At 39.5% G+C, this 23,268-nt stretch overlaps 1 protein-coding gene across 1 annotated transcript in view; it reads left to right on the top strand.

Annotated features, from left to right (window-relative positions):
• The window catches only part of prdm6 (PR domain containing 6), a 34,422-nt gene extending 19,753 nt beyond the window's left edge, over window positions 1-14,669 (top strand). The window contains exons 5-7 of the mRNA XM_060930802.1: window positions 1,317-1,662; window positions 6,797-6,973; window positions 14,423-14,669. Coding sequence (XP_060786785.1) covers window positions 1,317-1,662; window positions 6,797-6,973; window positions 14,423-14,537 — 638 coding nt within the window. The 3' untranslated portion in view covers window positions 14,538-14,669. The remainder of the gene's footprint in view (window positions 1-1,316; window positions 1,663-6,796; window positions 6,974-14,422) is intronic.
• Window positions 14,670-23,268: the final 8,599 nt, after the last annotated feature.

Raw genomic sequence — 23,268 nt, 5'->3', positions numbered from 1 at the left:
GTTGGCAACATCTCTGCTCGAGAAGTCCATGCTTATTTCAGCAGGACAATGCCAGGCCTCATTCTGCATGAGCTACAACAGCATGGCGTCATAGACATAGAGTGCATGTGTTTGACTGGCCTACTGCCAGTTCAGATCTGTCTCCTATTGAGAATGTATGGCGCACCATGAAGAGGAGAATCAGACAACGGCGACCTTGAGCAGTCTTGTATCAAGCAAGAATGGACAAACATTCCAATTGCAAAACTGCAACAATTAGTATCCTCAGTTCCCATACAATTAAAAAGTGTTATTAAAAGGAAAGGTGATGTAACACAAAGGTAATAATGCCTCAGTCCCAAGTTTTTTGGATGTGCTGCAGGCATCAAATTCTAACTTCATTTATATCAAAATACAATTAAGCTGGTCAGTAAAACTACTGAAAATCTATTTTTTGTAGTGTTGTCAGTTAAATAAAGGTTCACATGAATTAACAAATCAAAGCTTTTTGTTTTTATTGCATTTTGGAAAATATCCCAACTTTTCTGGAAATGGGGTTTGTAATTTTGTCTGTACTCTCGAAGGCATTTTCAATGAAAAGGCACAGTTATCATGAAAACAACCTGATCTCATGCAAAATTTGGTAGTATAAGGAGTGAGAGATGTGGCTTGATTTCATATAAGTGAAATTATAATAAAAAACTATACACAGCAATCCTTGTGTCCGCTATAACCTTTCACAAATAATGTTTCCAGATAATTTGGATTGTGTCAATTCTTACTGGATTGATGATACAAGATACAAGGAACAAATGGCTGTAAAAGAGATGAATAGAAATAATTAGCCGATAGAATAGCTTGAAACATGGTTCAGGGATCAACAATGACTTCTGTATCTAAACTTAACCCCAGCAATACACTACTCCAAATGTTTTGTTGGAGAAACCTAACTTTAATGCTAACTCTAATCACATTTCTTTATTTTGATCATCATCCAACATTAAATTTTGATTGAATACATTAGCTTTATTAAATAAGAAATCTCAAGCCCTTCTCATCTTACAGCTTGGTAATGTTATTTTTGTGAGTTGAGCATGTTGCACTACAAAAAAATGTGGAAAATGGTAATGTCTGAGTATGAGATAACTAGCTCTGACCTCCTGAATATAAAGTTTAATATGAAACTATATGAATATGAAGTGTATTTATTCACTTCGATGTCATGTCATGGTAGATCTGCTATTGGTAACTGACACAGTAAGAACTCAATAAGTAACAGTATTTAGTACAAAATACTGACTAATCAACTCTGCAATTATTTGTGTTTCTTTGAACAGTGAATGTGCCATCTACTGTAATCGAGGCCATGTCCCGACAGGAAAGCCTGCAGCCTTTCAGCAAAATGTCCAAATCCTCTTCATCTGCCATGCTGCAGCGCTCCATGGTTTTCCCTCACTCGCCCTGCTCACGGAGTTTCTCTCTCCTGGACAAGGTGGGCAATATAGAATCTGGCTTTAACCAGCTGAACACCAAGAACCAGCGGGTCCTGGCCAGTCCCACATCCACCAGTCAGCTTAACAGTGAGTTCAGCGACTGGCACCTCTGGAAGTGTGGCCAGTGCTTCAAGACCTTCACACAACGCATTCTCCTGCAAATGCATGTGTGCACACAAAACCCAGACAGGTAACTCACACCCTTCAGGCCAGTAGTAGCTAAATAATAGCAAACTAATGGAACATTATGGAGTACTTAAATCAACACATACAGCTAGAGCACAGGGATACTAAACAGTTTCAACATCTGGTTATATGCTGGACATACATAGCTAAGTCATTTGATCTGAATGTTAGATTTGTGGGCCAGCATGCACCACATGGTCTCTTGATTGTGTTTATACTGATGTATGCTTGTCATGCATTATAGACACCACAGATAAATCTTATGCATTTTAGCATTAGTTAAAATGAATGATACGTATGTAGTAAGAACACTAACTAGACATGGATTATAGTAGGTGGGAAACAGAATATGTTTTTCATATTATTATTTCCCAAACAAACAGTTATGCACTGAAGAATCTACCATATACATTTTGCACCGATCACATTCTTGTTTAGTTTAATAGTTTATGAGAATATGTTTTTTTTCTGTGGTTCCTCCTGGGGGTTATACTCTTGGCAACATCACCAAGAATATTTACATGATGATAATTATTTCTAAAATACTGAAATTTAAGTAATTATATCAGTTCCTATAAATTTTGCCCAATACGTTTGGTTTGACTGAAGAAATTAATCACCTTCCTTGACTTGCAACATCAAATATCTAATGGAGCTTACTTTTAAAATATCAAAACCTTGAAATTGGATGTTTTTTTCCAACTTTTTTTAACGAGTTAACACTATAAACCTAGCCATTGCAATAAAAATGCCACTGGATATATCGGAGTAGTTTTATATCAAATTATTGCTTCTAAAACAATACATAGTTGAAAGTTTGATCTGTATCAAGCTTACTGAGGGTAAAAACCCAATGACCACATTATGTTAAAATCATAACATGCTTTTACATTCTTGTACTTGAAAACAGGCAGGGTTTGGCTACAAAACATTTGACAAATTGCTGTTTCTCACCATTTTTTTTTTAAATAGAAGTGTATTATGAGCCAGATGAGTCATCCTCCTCCTCCTTTGGCTGCATTTTTCTTGCAGGCGACCACAAGTCCCATCCATTGCTTTCGATCTGCAGCCAATGCAGCAATTGCTTCAGGGTGCAAATTGCCCTCTGTGTCCCCTAACAGTTTCTGTATATAGTTCAGATAGCTTTTCCTCTGTCGGGCTGGACACCTTTTGTCATGGGCTGGAACATAGAGGGCGTACCTCCTGCATGGCTCTTCTTCTGGCATCCTAAGGGCATATCCAAGGACGCATAGCTGATGCTACCATACAGTGTTGATGAGGGGCTGAGTGTTTGTGATTTTGTATACCTGAGCATTGCTCACACAGTCAAGGCATTTGATGTTAAGCATGATTCTATAACAGGATGTGGCAAGTGGCAAATGCATTTATCTTTTTTTCCAAGTTGACTGATAGTACCCAGGATTCACATCCATACAGAAGCACTGTCACACAGGTGGTGTTGAAAAGTTTGATTTTAGTTGCAATGGCCATTGATGGGCTTCTCCAGATCTTTTCTAGTTTCCAGAAAGCAGTCCATGCAAGTGCCTTTCACCTGGTTAGGTCACTATTACTAGATGCCATCATGGATCCCAGGTATTTAAAGTTGGATACATGGTTTATTGGATGTCCGTATACTTCCAGAGGTGGCTGTGGGTTGCAGTGATGGTCATGTACTCGGTCTTGGGAACACTGACAATGAGACCTCGTTGTTTTGCTTCAGCTGCTGATTTGGAAAGTTGTGCCTGTGCTCTAGGTATGAATGACTCAAGCAAGGCAATGTTGTCAGCGAAATCTAGATCATTTAGGATTTTGGCAGGGTGTCTCCTAGATTGACGAAGATGGGTAACTACGCCAGAGTCGGTGTTCTGCATTGATTTCTTCATTAAGAAGTCAATAACAACAATAAATAAGAATGGAACAAGAACATATCCTTGCAGTATCCCAGTTGTAACCTGAAATGGGTCAGAGATGTTCCCATCCACCATAACAGCACTCTTGGAGTTGGTGTAGAGTGCACTGATGGTTTTGACAATGGTCTCTGGGATGCCATAGTGGCAAAGAATGGAGAACATGACACTTCTGTTGATGGAATCAAATGCCTTTTTAAAGTCATTAAAAGTGATAGTCAGTGGAAGTTGGTAGGTTTCAAAGGCTTCCATGATCCTTCGCAGGGTGTGGATTTGCTGAGTGCAACTTCTGCCTGGGTGGAAACCAGCCTGGTTTTTCCTTAATAGCGGATCCACATGGTCTCTTATTCTCATCAACAGTATCTTGTTGTACACCTTGGCAGCAACAGACATTAGTGTAATCCCTCTATAGTTGGTCATGAGGCTAAGATCCCCTTTCTTTGGCAAGGGAACAATGACATTGGTAATGTTAGGGGTGGTGGAGGTGTGGTGAGATAAGGATCCAAAAGCAGAACACAGACAGTAATCCAATAAATAAGGTGATTTAATCCAGAGAAAAGGGCATGGCAAAAAGGTAAACAAACAGGACAAAAACACAAATGGCAAAAATAGTCCGGGTAAAAAGAGACAATATGTGAATATGTGTTGTGAAGACTTCCATGCAGAATTTGTGAGTGATGTTTGCCATTATGTCTCCACCCTCCTTGGAGGACTTTGGCAGTGAGTGCAAAGTCCAGGCCTACAGCTTTATTATTCTTCATGCCTCTGATTGCCTTTTGTATTTCCTCTAAAGTGGGTGGGTCAACACATATGGATAGATCCTGATCAGTGAGTGGTGGAAGAGCAGCTGTTGGTGATCCACAGTCATTATTAAGTAAGTCAGAGAAGTACTGTCTCCATTCAGCAAGGAGCTCGCCATCACTGGTAGAAGCTGATCTGTCTAGCTTCTTCAGCTTAGGGTTAGTTCTTCTATTCTGGCCAGAGATGAAGTTGATGATTTTCCAAGTGGTGTTATAGTCACTCTTCTTGTTGGCTTCTTGAAGGTCTTCTATCTGCTGTTGTATGAAAGCTAGTTCATCAACCCTGTATGACTCATTCAACATCACCTCACTTTTGATAAATACATGTATATTAAATAAATAAATCATGATTATAAAATAAATTCATTGAAAGATGTGTAAAGTACTTTTATATAACAATAAATTGCTTAACAATTGTTGTAATTTTGTTAAGCAATTTGTTATATAAAAGTACTTTACACATCTTTCAATGAATTTATTTTATAATCATGATTTATTTATTTAATATACATGTATTTATCAAAAGTGAGGTGATGTTGGGTGCAGGAGGTTTTTGCATGACCCAATAAAAATAACTTCAAAAAAGTAATATATGAGTAAAAGTTCACCAAATGCAACATCAGGAAAGTAGAAATTTTGAAAACACTTTCACAGTCATAACCCTACTGAACAGCTTATACGGAGATGAGCTATAAGTTGGATGTTATACTCAGCTCATGCGCATCGCTGGCTATACTGTCTACAGCCTTACAGTAGCAATCCTACATGTAAGTTGTTTCGGACTGGCCAGACATGAGACAGGTGAGTAAGTGTAGGGTTATTCACTTATATTGTGCAGTAGAACTCTGCTGCTATTCTTGACCATGTATTTAAATAGTGAAAGACATTAGGAAGATATTATACCATAATTACGGGCATTCATTAGAGGGTTCCTGACTAGCGCAATATTTGAGAGGATGAGAAATAGAATAAATGTAACTTCTCTGCATCACTGTATAAGGGGTGTAGAATCGACAATTTGCACACAGTTTTGCATTGCTGACCACTCTGGAATTTACTGTGTGTAACATCTCTAAACCTAATTAAATATGGCCCAGGATGTATTGGAAATTTTTTGCTTAGCACTATATTTCTTGGGTGCATACAAACCTATAAATCAGTTGCTGCTGTCACAAAGAAATACCCACTCTAACGGTGATGCAGAGGAAAACAGATGCCACTTATTCAATAAACTAATATTCATAGACAAGAAAAATGTTGCTGGGATACCCTAGGAGTTGAAGTCGATGTGAAGGGTTGTCAATATTAAACTTTATGACCCTGGGGTGCAGATAAAATTTAGCTGAACAAGGGAATCTGGATCTGTTGGTATTTGGAGTTGAAGCAAGAGCCATAAATGACCCTGGGAATCTTTTTCAAATGTTCTCAGCTATGCTTTATGGGATGTGGCCTATACATATTTATTGATTGTTGTTCTAAATGAACATTTCAGGGTGGATAAATTATTTGGGTATACCATCATGAAAGATTTGCTTATATGTTGCGGACTAAACCACAAAAAGTACTTTTCTTGTTTTTTTTTTTGTTTGACTACACCAGTCATCACTGTGTCCTAATTTTGTTACATTCCTTTAATAGGCAAAGCCTTCTATACAGCCATTAATTAAAATATTGATCTGCACCATGAACACCCAAACACCAATTCTAACGAACTCCAAACAAACCAAAAGTCAAATTCTCTGCCTTATTACTAAAGGGACACCAATCTTTGTACACGTACAGGTAGATGACAGTCATGTTTTATTATCTTTGCAATATTATATAAGTTTATATAAGGCCTGTGTATGTTTTCAGTACAGACTCCGTTCAGTGGGCCATTTATATTGTGCTGTGCTAGGGCCCAGTATGGCAATAAACAATATGTTGACATTAATCACAAGTGCCGCTGTAATAAATACTCCCCAAATATTTATCATGTTAAAATATTCACAATCAATGCATCTCCCAACAGAAAAACTTCAGTCACAAATTTCAGTAAAATGCATGAAATGCAAGATGTTTGAGCCAATGTCTCTCTCTCCCTCCAAATACATAATGTAATTGATGGCACAGTTGAATTGTCAATTCATCCAATTACGCCTGTAAGTGCTTTCCTTTGTTGTCCCAATTTGTCAATAAATTGGTGATTTGTTATCAGCTCTCCATGATTAACTGAAACTGGGCTAATAATTAACAGGGGTCATTATGGCTGCAGCTACACACTTGTGAACAAAAAAGCAGAGGAAACCCTAACCATCAGAGCAAGTGAAAATATTGATAGATGGCCTAAACTGTGTTCCTTGACCTGTTGTTGATGAGAGGTCATGCTGCCATGGTAACAGCAGTGGGCTGTTACTGATGCACTCCTGTGTTTGTGTGTATGTGTTTCCAGACCATATCAGTGTGGACACTGTTCACAGTCCTTTGCCCAGCCTTCAGAGCTACGCAACCACGTTGTAACACATTCCAGTGACCGGCCCTTCAAGTGTGGCTATTGTGGCCGAGCTTTTGCCGGAGCCACAACACTGAACAACCACATCCGCACCCACACTGGGGAGAAGCCATTCAAGTAAGTAATAGTGAGTACCACTGCTTCCTAGCCATGCATTCACATATTTGGAGTTAAATACAGCCAAACAATATTATAAGGCAAAATTAGTAGAATATTAATATAACAATATCTAGCATAATAAGATTGCAGATTTTCTTTTGTTTCTTGGCAGATGCTTTTATTGACTTGCAAATAAGACAAATTTAAGCATGTATATATTACTGGAGCTGACAGTGAGACAAAATATGTGCACACGCACACCTTTTAGTTTTTTTTATTTTTAATAAAAGCTGTATTTTTTTCCCCAGAAAAAATGGTGGGTACTAGCCAAGCACCAAGCACGCAAACGCGCACATGTATGCAGACGCGCGCGCGCACACACACTTGAGACTTTGTTATATTTACACAGATGCAAAGAGAACCACAAATAGCCCAAAATAAATACATTACATCCCAAGATAAAAGTTTTGGAATTAAGCAGTGAGTCAATCTACAAAATATACTATTAATTATCTGTTGAAATACAGATAATGAAATAGTGTGAATATATCACTAATCATGCATCGCCAGCTCCCCACTACAGGAGTGTAAACCACTATATATTTTTTTTATATATAATTATTGGGCTGAATTTGGCCCATACTAGTATTTTCAACACTGACATTCCTTCAGCCATGGGTTATGAGAGCAAAATATTATTGTCTATGTCTGGAATTCCCATTTTGTCTGAAGTGCCCAGATTTGTGGGAGGCAAGATGCAAGCTACACAGATTTCCTTAAAAAAGATTGAACAAGTTGAGCATGAACAGCAGCCCGTGGATTTCTTTTAAGTCAATAGAATGTTAGTTGAGCCTCACTCACAACCCGCCATACATGCTACTATGGGTGGTCTACGGTAAAAAAAAAAATTGGCAAAACCGTGCTTGAGATTTGCTCGTGTGTTGCGTGTGTTCAGCACCATAGAAGGTCGCAGACTGCCCATGGAGACTTTTGGTTCTGTACATGCAAATTCTACGGGTCTTGTGACAAATCAAGAACGCATACACTACGTACGGGACCCATACTCCTTTTGTACACCTGAACCAAGTCAGCAGCGCGGCTAGTAGTGGCTTTTTGCGATGACTGTAAGACGCATGAGTGACGCATGGTCATTGTATGAGTGAAGTGCCTCAGAAGTACTACACAAGTATTCCACACTTGTTATTTGTGCGGCCCGCAAGACAGAAGTGCATCTCACTTTCTATCCCTACGTGTGGTGTGCATGCAGAGCACACGACCTGCATGCGACATGAGGGGCAAGACTCTGGGTATATATGTTGGGGAGGAACCAAGGAACCGATCATGTAGCGTGTAGCATTTGTAGAAGGGAAGAAGACCACCTCATTTGCTGTTTTTATTTGAGTATATGTTAATTTACCATGCAAACGTCAAATAATAAAACATAAGTAATAAGGGAATAACGCATTTTATTACATTGTAAAAAAAATCCCAACTAAATAGCCCAACAGTTTGAGCACTGAAACACACTTTGACTCTGACTCCGAGCTGCTGTCCTGCTCCTGCTGAGTGGTGGGAGGTGTCAGGATGTCCTTATCACTGAGCATGCACAATGGCCTGACAGCGATGATGGGATTGCAATGTCCTCACTTCTGGGCATTGTTAACTGAAACATACATGAAAATCAGCATATATAATATTAATTACATAAGCATATACAACCCCGATTCCAAAAAAGTTGGGACAAAGTACAAACTATAAATAAAAACGGAATGCAATGATGTGGAAGTTTCAAAATTCCATATTTTATTCAGAATAGAACATAGATGACATATCAAATGTTTAAACTGAGAAAATGTATCATTTAAAGAGAAAAATTAGGTGAATTTAAATTTGATAACACCACATCTCAAAAAAGTTGGGACAAGGCCATGTTTACCACTGTGAGACATCCCCTTTTCTCTTTACAACAGTCTGTAAATGTCTGGGGACTGAGGAGACAAGTTGCTCAAGTTTAGAGATAGGAATGTTAACCCATTCTTGTCTAATGTAGGATTCTAGTTGCTCAACTGTCTTGGGTCTTTTTTGTCGTATCTTCCGTTTTATGATGCGCCAAATGTTTTCTATGGGTGAAAGATCTGGACTGCAGTCTGGCCAGTTCAGTACCCGGACTCAGCCATGATGCTGTAATTGATGCAGTATGTGGTTTGGCATTGTCATGTTGGAAAATGCAAGGTCTTCCCTGAAAGAGACGTCATCTGGATGGGAGCATATGTTGCTCTAGAACCTGGATATACCTTTCAGCATTGATGGTGTCTTTCCAGATGTGTAATCTGCCCATGCCACATGCACTAATGCAACCCCATACCATCAGAGATGCAGGCTTCTGAACTGAGCGCTGATAACAACTTGGGTTGTCCTTCTCCTCTTTAGTCCGAATGACACGGCGTCCCCGATTTCCATAAAGAACTTCAAATTTTGATTCATCTGACCACAGAACAGTTTTCCACTTTGCCATAGTCCATTTTAAATGAGCCTTGGTCCACAGAAGACATCTGCGCTTCTGGATCATGTTTAGATATGGCTTCTTCTTTGAACTATAGAGTTTTAGCTGGCAACGGCGGATGGCACGGTGAATTGTGTCCACAGATAATGTTCTCTGGAAATATTCCTGAGCCCATTTTGTGATTTCCAATACAGAAGCATGCCTGTATGTGATGCAGTGCCGTCTAAGGGCCCGAAGATCACGGGCACCCAGTATGGTTTTCCGGCCTTGACCCTTACGCACAGAGATTCTTCCAGATTCTCTGAATCTTTTGATGATATTATGCACTGTAGATGATGATATGTTCAAACTCTTTGCAATTTTACACTGTCAAACTCCTTTCTGATATTGCTCCACTATTTGTCGGCGCAGAATTAGGGGGATTGGTGATCCTCTTCCCATCTTTACTTCTGAGAGCCACTGCCACTCCAAGATGCTCTTTTTATACCCAGTCATGTTAATGACCTATTGCCAATTGACCTAATGAGTTGCAGTTTGGTCCTCCAGCTGTTCCTTTTTTGTCCCTTTAACTTTTCCAGCCTCTTATTGCCCCTGTCCCAACTTTTTTTGAGATGTGTTGCTGTCATGAAATTTCACATGAGCCAATATTTGGCATGAAATTTCAAAATGTCTCACTTTCAACATTTGATGTTGTCTATGTTCTATTGTGAATACAATATCAGCTTTTGAGATTTGTAAATTATTGCATTCCATTTTTATTTACAATTTGTACTTTGTCCCAACTTTTTTGGAATCGGGGTTGTAGATACTGAAATGAATGTTTAAAGCATTTACCTATGAAAATACCTCTGGCGGGGTGCTGTGCCTTCTGCCGGCTTGAAGGTATACTTCTCCCTGTCCATGCAGGGCTTGCCGGTGCTGCTACCATCATCAAATTCTTCTTCCTCCTCCCCCTCTGCTGTTTCAGGCTGGGTTACTTCACTTTTGCTCACTTCTTCTTGGGTCCCATTTTCTGAACTTTAAACTGAAAATTTTTAAAATTTTCCCACAAAATATCCAATGTTCTTCAGTCAAAAGACAGATGCAGAATGCTGCAGACACACTGGTTTTAATACCCACTCCTGGCTTGCATCACACGCAAGTTATGAGTGATTGTAACGTGCTAATCACACGTCACACATGCTTCACAAGTGCAGCCCGAACTCGGAGCACAGGAAACTGGTAAAATGCAAGTCTCTCACACTCCACACTCACTGATCACATGCGTCAGATATACGCTTTCCACGGGCTAACAGCGCAATTTTTCCCACGCCTCGAGGAAGTCAGGTGTGCAACCTGTACTTGACAAGTACTTTGCCCGTACTCCTCCCCCAAACTTTCCCCCAGATTCACCACGACACTGTGGCATGGCTGCGAGCTACCAAACCCTGCGATCCGTGCGTGTCCAAAACATTTATGGTGGGTTGTGAGTGAGGCTTTACATGTGACCTTTCAACATTAGGTCTTTCTCCCCCTCAACAACAAATACAGGTCATGTTTTTAACTAAAGGCTCACTCACAACCCGCCGTACGTTCTACTATGGGTGGTCTACGGTAAAAAAAAATTTGGCAAAACCGTGTTTGAGACTTGTGCAACTCGCGTGTGTTCAGAGCCGTAGAAGGTTGCAGACTGGCTGTGGAGACTTTTGGTCCTGCACATGCAAATTCTACGGGTCTTGCGGAAAATCAAGAATGCATACACTACGTACGGGACCCGTACTCCTTTTGTACGCCTGAACCAAGTCAGCAGCATGGCTAGTAGGGGCTTTGCGATGACAGTAAGATGCCCAAGTGAGGTGCCTCAGAAGTACTCCACAAGTACTCCACACTTGCTATTTGTGTGGCCCCCAAGACAGAAGTACATCTCACTTTCTACCTCTGTATGTGGCGTGCACGCAGCACACGCGACCAGCACGCGACATGAGGGGCAAGACTCTGTGTGTGTGTGTATATATATATATATATATATATATATATATATATATACACACATACACACACACACACACACACACACACGAGGAACCAAGGAATCGATCATCTAATGTGTAGCATTGTAGAAGGGAAGAAGATGGCTGTCGCCATACCGCCACAACGACTGAGGGAGTTGGACCCTTATAGGCAGATGATAGAAGCTGAGGAGCAGCACACAGTGATATTTTTCTTCAGCCAAAAAGACAGATGCAGAATGCTGCAGACACGCTGGTTTTATACCCACTCCTGGCTTGCGTCACATGCAAGTCTTGAGCGATTGTCACGTGCATCATACATGCTTCACAAGTGCGGCCCATACTTGTAGCACAGGAAACTGGTAAAATGCAAGTCACACACACTCCACACTCACTGACTGATCACGTGTGTCAGACATGCGCTTTCCACAGGCTAACGGCACAATTTTTCCCACGCCTCGAGGAAGTCAGGCGTGCAACCTGTACTTGACAAGTACTTTGCCCGTACTCCTCCCCCATACTTTCCCTCGGGTTCACAGCAATCCTGCAGCACAGCTGTGAGCTACCAAACCCTGCGACCCGTGTGTGTCCAAAACACTTACGGCGGGTTATGAGTGTGGCATTAGCTGCTAATTAGTATTATTTAATACCACTACAATAATGGGTATTGTAGTGGTATATTGTAATGGGTAAACAAAACGTTTAATTGAACCCATTATTACTTAAAAATATTGCTAAATACAAAATGTAGGTGATGTAGATCTGTATGTCTTCTGCTACTTAAACGTTTTTCCTTCATACAGTAGCTGTACATGATTAATTTACAAATGTCCCTAAATATTCCGTTCTACATTCTCATCTCATCTCATTATTTCTAGCTGCTTTATCCTGTTCTACAGGGTCGCAGGCAAGCTGGAGCCTATCCCAGCTGACTATGGGCAAAAGGCGGGGTACACCCTGGACAAGTGGCCAGGTCATCACAGGGCTGACACATAGACACAGACAACCATTCACAATGCATGTCTTTGGACTGTGGGGGAAACCGGAGCACCCGGAGGAAACCCACGCAGACACAGGGAGAACATGCAAACTTCGCACAGAAAGGCCCTCGCCGGCCACGGGGCTCGAACCCGGACCTTCTTGCTGTGAAGCGACAGCGCTAACCACTACACCACCATGCTGCCCTGTTCTACATTCTCATAATTGTTAAACTCTTTGTTTGGCAAACCCCAAACCTTATGCTAACCATACACTTGAAGACTAAAGTCTGACACCCTCTCATATCTAAAGACAAAAGTGTCATTTGTCACAAAGTTATGCTGGCCTTACACCAAATGACTTTTCAAGCAATTATCTATGATTTTGCAAAGACTGGGGATCTTGCAGTATCACTATTTGCATGAACCAAGACTAAAGATAATATTACACACAGCTGATTTTATTGGACTGTCAAGACATGAAAAAGACTTAATTCAGACAGCTATCCTTATACCTAACCTTACACCAAACAATCAAGTTGATGGGAGCATATCACAGCTCTAGCAAAACTCTCATGATTTTATTCCACCACTGGAAATTTGTCTGCGACAGTGAAATCACTTGAAAAGTCATTTGGTGCAAGGCCAGCAGTAGAAAGAACACACTTCAGTAATATGGTTATATACTGTTTTAGATATTTTTTTTCTATCTGTTGCTGGTCAGTTGGCAAATATGACAGAGACCAGTAACTGCAATCAAATTCATACAAAATTCATGCACAAGAGTGATTTTGCTGTATTTCATATAAATTAAACCATAAGAAAAGTTTTGATCTCTACCCACACCTCCAACTTGCTACTATTATTTTAATAATTCATATTTTCCCAAATTTTCATTTATTTCAAAGTTTTAGTTGTAAAGTTTAATTCTCTCTCAGTCTCAAAGTACCTTGTCTTATCATCTCAAGCAGTGATTTTAGTGTGAGCAGTTGGGCTGATGGGAGCAGAGCAATCCAGTAACAAATCAACTACTGTATCTAATAAGCAATCAGTGATACACAAATGTGTCATCAGCACTTCAGGAGCTTTAGACAGAAAGAAGCACACAAAGACATTAATGAAACTCCCCAGAAATCTTTAGTCAATCAATATGCCTGAGTTATTCTCATTGAGCTGATGTGCTTGATAGGATAAGGCTGGCATTTTTTCCCCTTTGTTTGCGGAGAACAGTTAAGTGTTTTACATAAAACTAATCTGAAATTGTGTGTTTCAACAGAACTGTTATTAAGCTACAGTTTAGAATGTCAAGTAAGAGCCTTTGATGGTTAATTATTTTTAGATGAAGTCAGTAATTGCTGTACATAGTATAATGTTGGAGAGAACTGTCCAATGTGATGCATGTGACTACATATACAATGACTAAATATATGCAATGTCTGTTTCTGTATAGTGGAGCTAAAATAAACAAACAAAAAACCCATAAACTCTTCTTGTGAAACCTATATTCCTAGCTGATTTCTAACTGGTTCCTCACATTTTGGGAAAATGTTTGAGACCATTTTTAATCCAGAGATCTGGATGTGCTAGACAGACTCCAACTGATATGGAGTCCCATTCCTTGTGTCTGTTTTAACTGTTTTCAGCTCAGTTAAAACCAAGCCATCAGGAGATGCTCGCCTTTGATATCCAACCTCCCAAAGCTCACTTTTTGTTCTTTATCTATTGTAAGTGACAATGATGTGGGTCCTTATCTAGACAGGCCTCTCTGGGGGCACCCCTTCCTCTCAGATTATTGACAGGCCCCCATGTTGTGAGGCGTCTGAGCCTTCGCTCATCATCGGCATCAAGGCCCCTAGGTATGGGCAGCAATTACACCTTTCTGGCCCAGTAAGCTTCCCAGCCACTTTCAAGTGTCACTTGTCATTAAGGCAATAACAGATGATTCACAACGTCTGATAGCTCTTGCTAAGTATGCTGTCTGTGTTTCGTGTTTGTCCAGATGTGAGCGGTGTGAGAGGAGCTTCACGCAAGCCACACAGCTTAGCAGACATCAGCGGATGCCCAACGAGTGCAAACCCATCAGCGAGAGCAGCGAATCAATTGAGGTGGATTAGTTGATTGACCATGCCGGAATTAAACAGCGAGGGAAAGTCATGATTAAATGTCACGGACACTTAAGCAAAACCAAAGATTTCCTCTGAGAAACTCTCTATCAGCCCCAGAAAACCAAAAGCAGTAATAAAATAAGTAAGATGTTAAGAGATATTGATCCCAACACAGATAAGGGACTGGTTGTGGCTTGGGTGGGGGCAGGGGGACAGGACAAGATTATTTATTTATGACTGAGAAAGTCACAGTTCTGTTAAAAAGCTGGAACACAAGTGTGAAATACCAAAAACATGGCTTATTGCTTTATTTCTTAGTCATGTACATTGTACAATAAAACCAAAGAGATTAGACTAAACTGACAATGCACACTATCTGTATAATTGCACCATTTAATAAGCAGGACTTTTTGAGAGAAACATTTGTATTCACCAAAAAATTTGCCTCTGTATAAAATGTACATTTTGAATTATATTTCTCTCATATGATTTTTGGCACTTTTCACTGGTATTATTTAATATTTCATTTGGATAATTATTCTAACTATAATGATGGAGACTATTTAAATATGAGTGGGATAGAAAGAAAAAGGTCCCTGTGAAATAAATTAAACAAACAAAAAACCTGTTACCAGATAGGACATGAATAAGAAGAGTTCTAAAGCAATATATAGAATTGTACATGTGTCATTTAATGCATTTATGGCCACACTCATTTTATATGGTGAATGGGCCTACTGAACATTGTTATAAGGCAGAACATTAAGATAAAAAAAAAATGTTCCAATGATTGAAGCCTTTAGTTGTGTATGCATGTGTGTGTGTAGTGTACACGTACACGCTGCCCGGCCAAAAAAAAAAAGTCGCCATTTTGATTTAAAAAAGCAAATACATAAGAGCGTTTGATTGGATAATTACTGCAGTGATTGTATTTCAGCCGGCAACAATTTTTTTAACCCTAACTGATGCAGTGAGTAGCTTCCATCCATCCATTATCCGTAACTGCTTATCTTGTACAGGGTCGCAGGCAAGCTGGAGCCTATCCCAGCTGACTATGGGCGAGAGGCAGGGTACACCCTGGACAAGTCGCCAGGTCATTGCAGGGCTGACAGAGATAAACAACCATTCACAATCACATTCACACCTACAGTTAATTTAGAGCCACTAATTAGCCTAACCTGCACATCTTTGGACTGTGGGGGAAACCGAAGAACCTGGAGAAAACCCATGCAGACATGGGGAGAACATGCAAACTCCACACAAGGCTCCCGTCAGCCACTGGGCTCGAACCCAGAACCTTCTTGCCGTGAGGCGCTCGTGCGAACCACCATGCCGCCTGAGTAGCTTCTCGTTTCTTAAACAAACGTGTCAGAAGATGTGTCCCATGCGCATGGAAAAGATGTCACTGCATTTCAGAAGGGTCAAATTATTAGCCTGCATCAAGCACAGAAAACAACTAAGGAGATTAGTGAAAAGACTGGAATTGGGTTAAGAACTATCCAACGCATTATTAAAACCTGGAAGGAAAGTGGTGAATCATTCACTTCATGGAAAAAATGTGGTTGGAAAAAGATCCTGACTGACCATGATCAAAGATCAGTTAAATGCTTGGTGAAGTCGAATCGTTAAAAAAGTAGAACTCAGAGCTATGTTTAATAGTGAAAGTAAGAGCATTTCGACACTCACAAATGTGATGAGAACTCACAGGATTGGGACTAAGCTGGTGTGTGGCCATAAGAAAACCACTTGTTAGTGAGGCTAATCAGAAGAAAAGGCTTCAATTTGCCAGGGAGCATGAAGATTGGACTCTGCAGCAATGGAAAAAGGTCAGGTGGTCTGATGAGTCCAGATTTATCCTGAGTGATGGGTACATCAGGGTAAGAAGGGAAACACATGAGATCCATCCATCATGCATAGTGGCCACTGTACAAGCCTCTGAAGGCAGTGTTATGATCTGTGGTTGCTTCAGCTGGTCAGGTTGAGGCTCAGCAACGTTATGGGGCAATAAAATGAAGTCAGCTGATGACCTGAATGACCAGGTTATCACATCAATGGATTTTTTCTTCTCTGATAGCATGGGCATAAAATTAGGGCTCAGATTGAGAGTGTGTGTAGTTCAGGAAGCAGGAGGAATCATTTTCACACGTAAATTGGCCACCACAGAGTCCCGACCTTAACCCCATTTGGGATGTGCTGGAGAAGACTTTACACAGTGGTTGGATGCTTCCATCCTCAACACAAGATCTTGGTGAAAAATTAATACAACTCTGGACTGAAATAAATGTGACATTGCATACATTTATCAAAACAATGCCATGGTGAATGTATGCTGCAATCAAAGCTAAAGGCAGTCCAACCAAATATTAGACTGCATGACTTTTTTTTGGCAGGGCAGTGTGTACACACACACACACACACACGAAAAAGTGAATTACCTGCATTGATGTGTACATTTATCTTGAAATATGGTCCAATCTTCATTCAAGTTACAATAATGAACAAACAATTTGTTTTAACTAATAACACAAATTATTGCTTTGTTCTTGTCCATATTGAATATCTAAATCACTCAAATATTCACAATATATGTTGGAAAAAGTATGTGAACGCTTTGGCTAATGACTTCAACAAAAGCAAATTGGAGTCAAGAATTAGCAAACCTGGAGTCCAATCAATGAAATGAGTTTGGAAATGTGGATTAGAGCTACTTTGACACTCAAACATTTTGAGCTATTTGTAAGAAGCATCAGGTAATGTGAACCATACCTCACAAAAGAAGATCTCAGAAGACCTAAGATCAAGAATTGTTGATTTGCATAAAGCTGGAAAGGGTTACAAAGCAATCTCAAGGAGTTTCCATAGTCATCAGTCTATAGTTAGACAAATGAGAAGATTTAGTACTGTAGCTAGTCTCCCTAGAAGTGGGCACCTAGCCAAGATTACTCCAAAGGCTTAATGTAGAATCCCCAATGAAGTAAAGAAGAACCTGAGAGTAACAGCTAGAGGCTTGATGGAATCATTGGACCTGGCTAATATCTCTGTTCATGAGTCTACCATATGCAAAACATTGAACAGGTAAGATTGTCCATGGCAGGACACCACAGAGGAAACCACTGCTCACCAAAAAAAATTGCTGCATGCAAGTTTGCCAAAGAGCACCCTGACACTCCACAACACTATGAGGAAAATGTTTTGTGGACTTATTATGAAACAAAGGTTGAAATATTCAGGAAGAAAACACAGCACAACATGTGATGTAAAATGGGCACATGAAAATATCATCCCAATGGTGAAGTACGGTGGAAGGAGCATCATGATTTGGGGCTGGTCTGCTGCCTCAGCGCTTAGACAGCTTTCCATCATCGTGGGGAAAATGAAGTCCCAAGTTTATCAAGGTATCCCACAAGATATCATCAGGGTGGCTGTCCTGCAGCTGAAACTTGGTAGAAGTTGGGTTATGCAGCAGGAGAATGACCCTAAACAGTGAAGAAAATTTATGATAGAATGGCTTAAAAAAGGAAAAAATGCCTTTTGGAGCAGCCCAGTCAGAGCTCAGACCTTAACCCAATAGAGAGCCATACACCCCAGACAGCCTAAGAATATGGCTAAGTTGAAGCAGTTCCATAAGGAAGAATGGTCCAAATTTCATCCTGAACATTGTGCAGGTCTGATCCACAGATACTGAAAGCATTTGTTTGAGGTCACTGCTGCCAAAGGAGGTTCAAACAGTTATTAAATCCAAGGGTTCACTTACTTTTTCCAGCAGCCCAGCCCTGTGAATGTTTAATGGGTGTGTTTAATAAAGACATGAACGATGATAACTGTTTGTCTGTTATTAGCTAACACAGATTGTATTTGTTCATTATTGTAACTTACATGATCATACTACATTTAAAGATAAATTTACACATCAATGCAAGTAATTCCGTATATTATAGTATATATGGAGACGCAGTCAGTTGTTTGCATACATTGACATGAATGTTATCATGGACATGAACGTTATGACAATATTGAGCTTTCAGGTAATTCTTTGAACTGCTCTTTTTCTGTGATTGTCCAATACACATCTTTAAGAGGAAAAAAAAAAGAATTTGATGCACAAGTTCTTATTTCGGGTTTTCTGAAATGAACACCAGGTGAAAACTATACATACAGGATCAAAATATACATACAGCATGCCTGATATTTGGTTAAATGGTCAAGCAACTCAATCTTTGTCTCATCCGACCATACAACTTTCCTCCAGAACTTTATGTGGTCAGCAACAAAATTTAGTCAAACTTGCAGGTCAGTTTTAGAGCAGGGGCTTCCTTCTTGGATGGCAGTCTCTTAGTCCATGCAAAACTGGCTTGATGGTAGTGTTCTTGCAGTTTCAAGTTCAAGCAGCTCTGTGCTTTGGTGGTTACCGAGTTGTTTCCGACCATCTGAATCAATTTCCTCTCAGCTGAGGGTGACCGTTTGGGTCTTCTTCCAGCAAAAGTGGCTATACCTCCCAATAACTTGCACTGATATACAATTGTAAGAACTGATGATCTTGGAATCTGAAGTTTAGAAATGGTTCCAAGAGACATTGCTGAGTTATGCCAATCTATGATCCTCTTTCTCAGCTCAGCACTGAGTTCCTTGGACTTTCCCATTATATTGAGTATTGACCAATCCAATGAGTGCTGTCAAACAAACCATTTTTACATTGACACAGTGATGCTACCAGCTGTTGTCAATCAATCATAATCACTAATAGGAAGTTAACAGCCTTTGGCAGGTTAAAAGATGTTTTAGAACTTTCAGCACCACTGAATTAATAATCCAAGTAGGCACATGTAATTTTTTGGCCCTAGGGTGGCGCTTGAAAGTTTGTGAACCCTTTAGAATTTTCTATATTTCCACATGAATATGACCTAAAACATCATCAGATTTTCACACAAGTCCTAAAAGTAGATAAAGAGAACCCAGTTAAACAAATGAGACAAAAATATAATATGTGGTCATTCATTTATTGAGGAAAATGAGCCAATATTACATACCTGTGAGTGGCAAAAGTATGTGAACCTCTAGGATTAGCAGTTAATTTGAAGGTGAAAGAGTCAGGTGTTTTCAATGGGATGACAAATCAGGTGTGAGTGGGCACCCTGTTTTATTTAAAGGACAAGGATCTATCAAAGTCTGATCTTCACAACACATGTTTGTGGAAGTGTATCATGGCATGAACAAAGGAGATTTCTGAGGACCTCAGAAAAAGCGTTGTTGATGCTCATCAGGCTGGAAAAGGTTACAAAACCACCTCTAAAGAGTTTGGACTCCACCAGTCCACAGTCAGACAGATTGTGTACAAATGGAAGAAATTCAAGACCATTGTTACCCTCCCCAGGAGTGGTTGACCAACAAAGATCACTCCAAGAGCAAGGCATGTAATAGTCAGCAAGGTCACAAAGGACCCCAGGGTAACTTCTAAGCAACTGAAGGCCTTGCTCACATTGGCTAATGTTCATGAGTCCACCATCAGGAGAACACTGAACAATAATGGTGTGCATGGCAGGGTTGCAAGGAGAAAGCCACTGCTCTCCAAAAAGAACACTGCTGCTCATCTGCAGTTTGCTAAAGATCATGTGGACAAGCCAGAAGGCTATTGGAAAAATGCTTTGTGGACGGATGAGACCAAAATAGAACTTTTTGGTTTAAATGAGAAGCGTTATGTTTGGAGAAAGGAAAAACACTGCATTCCAGCATAAGAACCTTATCCCATCTGTGAAACATGGTGGTGGTAGTAGTATCATGGTTTGGGCCTGTTTTGCTGCATCTGGGCCAGGATGGCTTGCCATCATTGATGGAACAATGAATTCTGAATTATACCAGTGAATTCTCAAGGAAAATGTCAGGACATCTGTCCATGAACCGAATCTCAAGAGAATGTGGGTCATGCAGGAAGACACACAAGCACACAAGTCATTCTACCAAAGAATGGTTAAAGAAGAATAAAGTTAATGCTTTGGAATGGCCAAGTCAAAGTCCTGACCTTAATCCAATCGAAATGTGGAAGGACCTGAAGAAGTGAGCAGTTCGTGAGGAAACCTACCAACATCCCAGAGCTGAAGCTGTTCTGTACAGAAGAATGGGCTAAAATTCCTCCAAGCCAGTGTGCAGGACTGATCAACAGTTACCGGAAATGTTTAGTTGCAGTTATTGCTACACAAGGGGTCACACCAGATACTGAAAACAAAGGTTCGCATACGTACTTTTGCCACTCACAGATATGTAACATTAGATAATTTTCCTCAATAAATAAATGACCAAGTATATTTTTGTCTTATTTAACTGGGTTCTCTTTATCTACTTTTTCACACAAGTCTTAACTCTGTTGTTTTAGGTCATATTTATGCAGAAATCTAGAAAATTCTAAAGGGTTCACAAACTTTCAAGCATCACTGTATCTCAACTTCAGAAAACCCAAAATAAAACTCATGCAAAAGAAACCCCAAACAAAAAACCCTTGATTTTTCTATTAAAAAGACACACACTATACAAATCACAGAAAAAGAACAGTTCAAAGAAATCACTAAAAATCCAACATTTATGCCTGTGTATGTAAACTTCAGACTGCATGTATGTGTAATTTATTATACACACACGAAAAGAATCAGTGATTTACCTCAGAACCAAAGTAACTCAAGATAGGTAGCTTTTATAATCCTATACAGATTTTTGTTGAACAGAGTCAGTCGTGTATGATAATCAGTAAAGTGTCTCAGAATATGTAAAGTTCTGGAAAGTATGAGAAGCTCAGTCTTGTCCACATTTGATTCTTGTTTGCATGATTTTACCTTTTTAAATAAACAAATGAAAAACTCAAACTGTCTTGTGGATAAACTGATAATGATAAAACCAGAGGCCAATTTTATAAAGGAATGTACTTTCATATTGGGTGATATAAGAAATGACAGTATTGTAATAAGAAAATCTGAAATAATTAAAACTATTAAAGCTATGAAAAGGGAAACCTAACCCACCCCAAATTTTGATCAATCATTACCAAAATAAAAACCATCTAAATATCATTTAATTAAACTTTAATGAGTAAATCTTACATATAGTATTACTCACCTGGTAGCAACTAATTTGTGTACTACTGCTTTCTTCTTGTTTACACTGAGAAACAATACACATTCAGGCTTGTGTACACTTTTTTCCCCCCCTTATACAAAACATGAAATCCATCTTTGGTTGTTGGTAATGCATCAGTGTGGCATTGGAGATTAGCGCTCCAGCCCTGGACCCTGTGGTGTCTGTGTGAAAAGGTCATGTCCCTGTGCGCCGCCGTTTCTGTGGTTCAGGCAACTGTCGCAGGATTATGGATCTGGCTATCCAAACATGAACTCCGTGCTGCTCACTCACTCTGGCTCTGATTTATTACATCTTGCCAAGCACACTTTTCAAGTGAAGTTCTTCAAATCCCTTCTCTCAAACAGCACCCAGTTTGTGGGGAAAAAAAAAAACCCTACTTTTTTGCAGGGAAGATTGTACATTTTTATTGGTCTTAAAACATTGAAGGATTTCAAACCATTTAATCTGTTAGGCTACATCTGTACTTGAAATACAGGAAAAGTGTAAAACAATTGTCATTTATCACTGACAATCAGCTAAAACATGAAAATGACTGGAGACTGTTGAATAAACATTATTTCTTACTTTTTGGGGCACAGTCTTGCTTAGTTTGGCTTGCATGATGATCACATACAAGTGAGATAGCTATGCATCTTAATATAGTATCCCACTGTTTATTTCAATGTGGCCTTCAGACAGCGTAGTATAAAAAAAAAAAAGTTTGGATATACAGTAATGACAGAAGTTTGCATGGTATTTTCACAACGCTTATAAACAAGGCTCTTACGGTACAGCAAGACCGTAATAGTTTGTTTTTGAGAATTGAGTGACAGTTGACATATATAATACTTAAAAATTATGGTCATGGGAACATTCTATTACACTGCATTATAGTAACATGCATAATGCTGCATATTTATCTTCAGCTGGACAAACCAGATGTGAACAAACAGTGCACAGAAGCCCTTGAGAGCCCGAGTTACTAATTTATTTTTTTTTTGAGAGCAGGAAAAATTCCACCAATTCTCTTACTTAGTAATTACTACAGTTTTGAGATTTAAGAAACTTGCCCCAAAGGAGTATTACCAATTTATAAAACAAATAATTAAAATTTCAAATCATCAATCATAGAACTTTTGCTGTGGGAACTCAGACTTGCGTAAAGCAGTATTGCCCAAAGCCTCCACAAAATAAATAAAATAATTAGATGAAAATTATCATTCTGAAAACAGCCAGCCAGCATTGGGCATTCGATACGAGTGGTCCACTTTTTGTGGAATTTCCTGCTGTTGAAAACACTAAACACAAAGGTCACATTGTCAGAAGCAATTAGTGATAAAACATTTGTATTTGATTTTGCAAAAAAAATTCTAATTGGAACCATGCACAGCTTTGTAAATGTTTGAAGAATGCTTGTTCTCACTGGACTGCATTTGCACAGGTTTTTCAGTACATTTCATTTATCACATCAGTGCGCCAATGAGGACCAATCTGTCTTCTGAAACTCACTCCAATTCTAAATATTCTGGAACCAATTGCACAAGTTTTCAGTAGACCATGTACAGTAGTGAGCCTGAAGAGTGAAACCAATGAAAAATTCATAATCACCTTGAAATTTTCAGTGTCATATGCTTTCGAT

Source organism: Neoarius graeffei, chromosome 10, assembly GCF_027579695.1.
Source record: "Neoarius graeffei isolate fNeoGra1 chromosome 10, fNeoGra1.pri, whole genome shotgun sequence".
Lineage (NCBI taxonomy): Eukaryota > Metazoa > Chordata > Actinopteri > Siluriformes > Ariidae > Neoarius > Neoarius graeffei.
The sequence above is the reverse complement of the archived record's forward strand: the minus strand, read 5'-3'. Positions and strand labels throughout refer to the sequence as shown.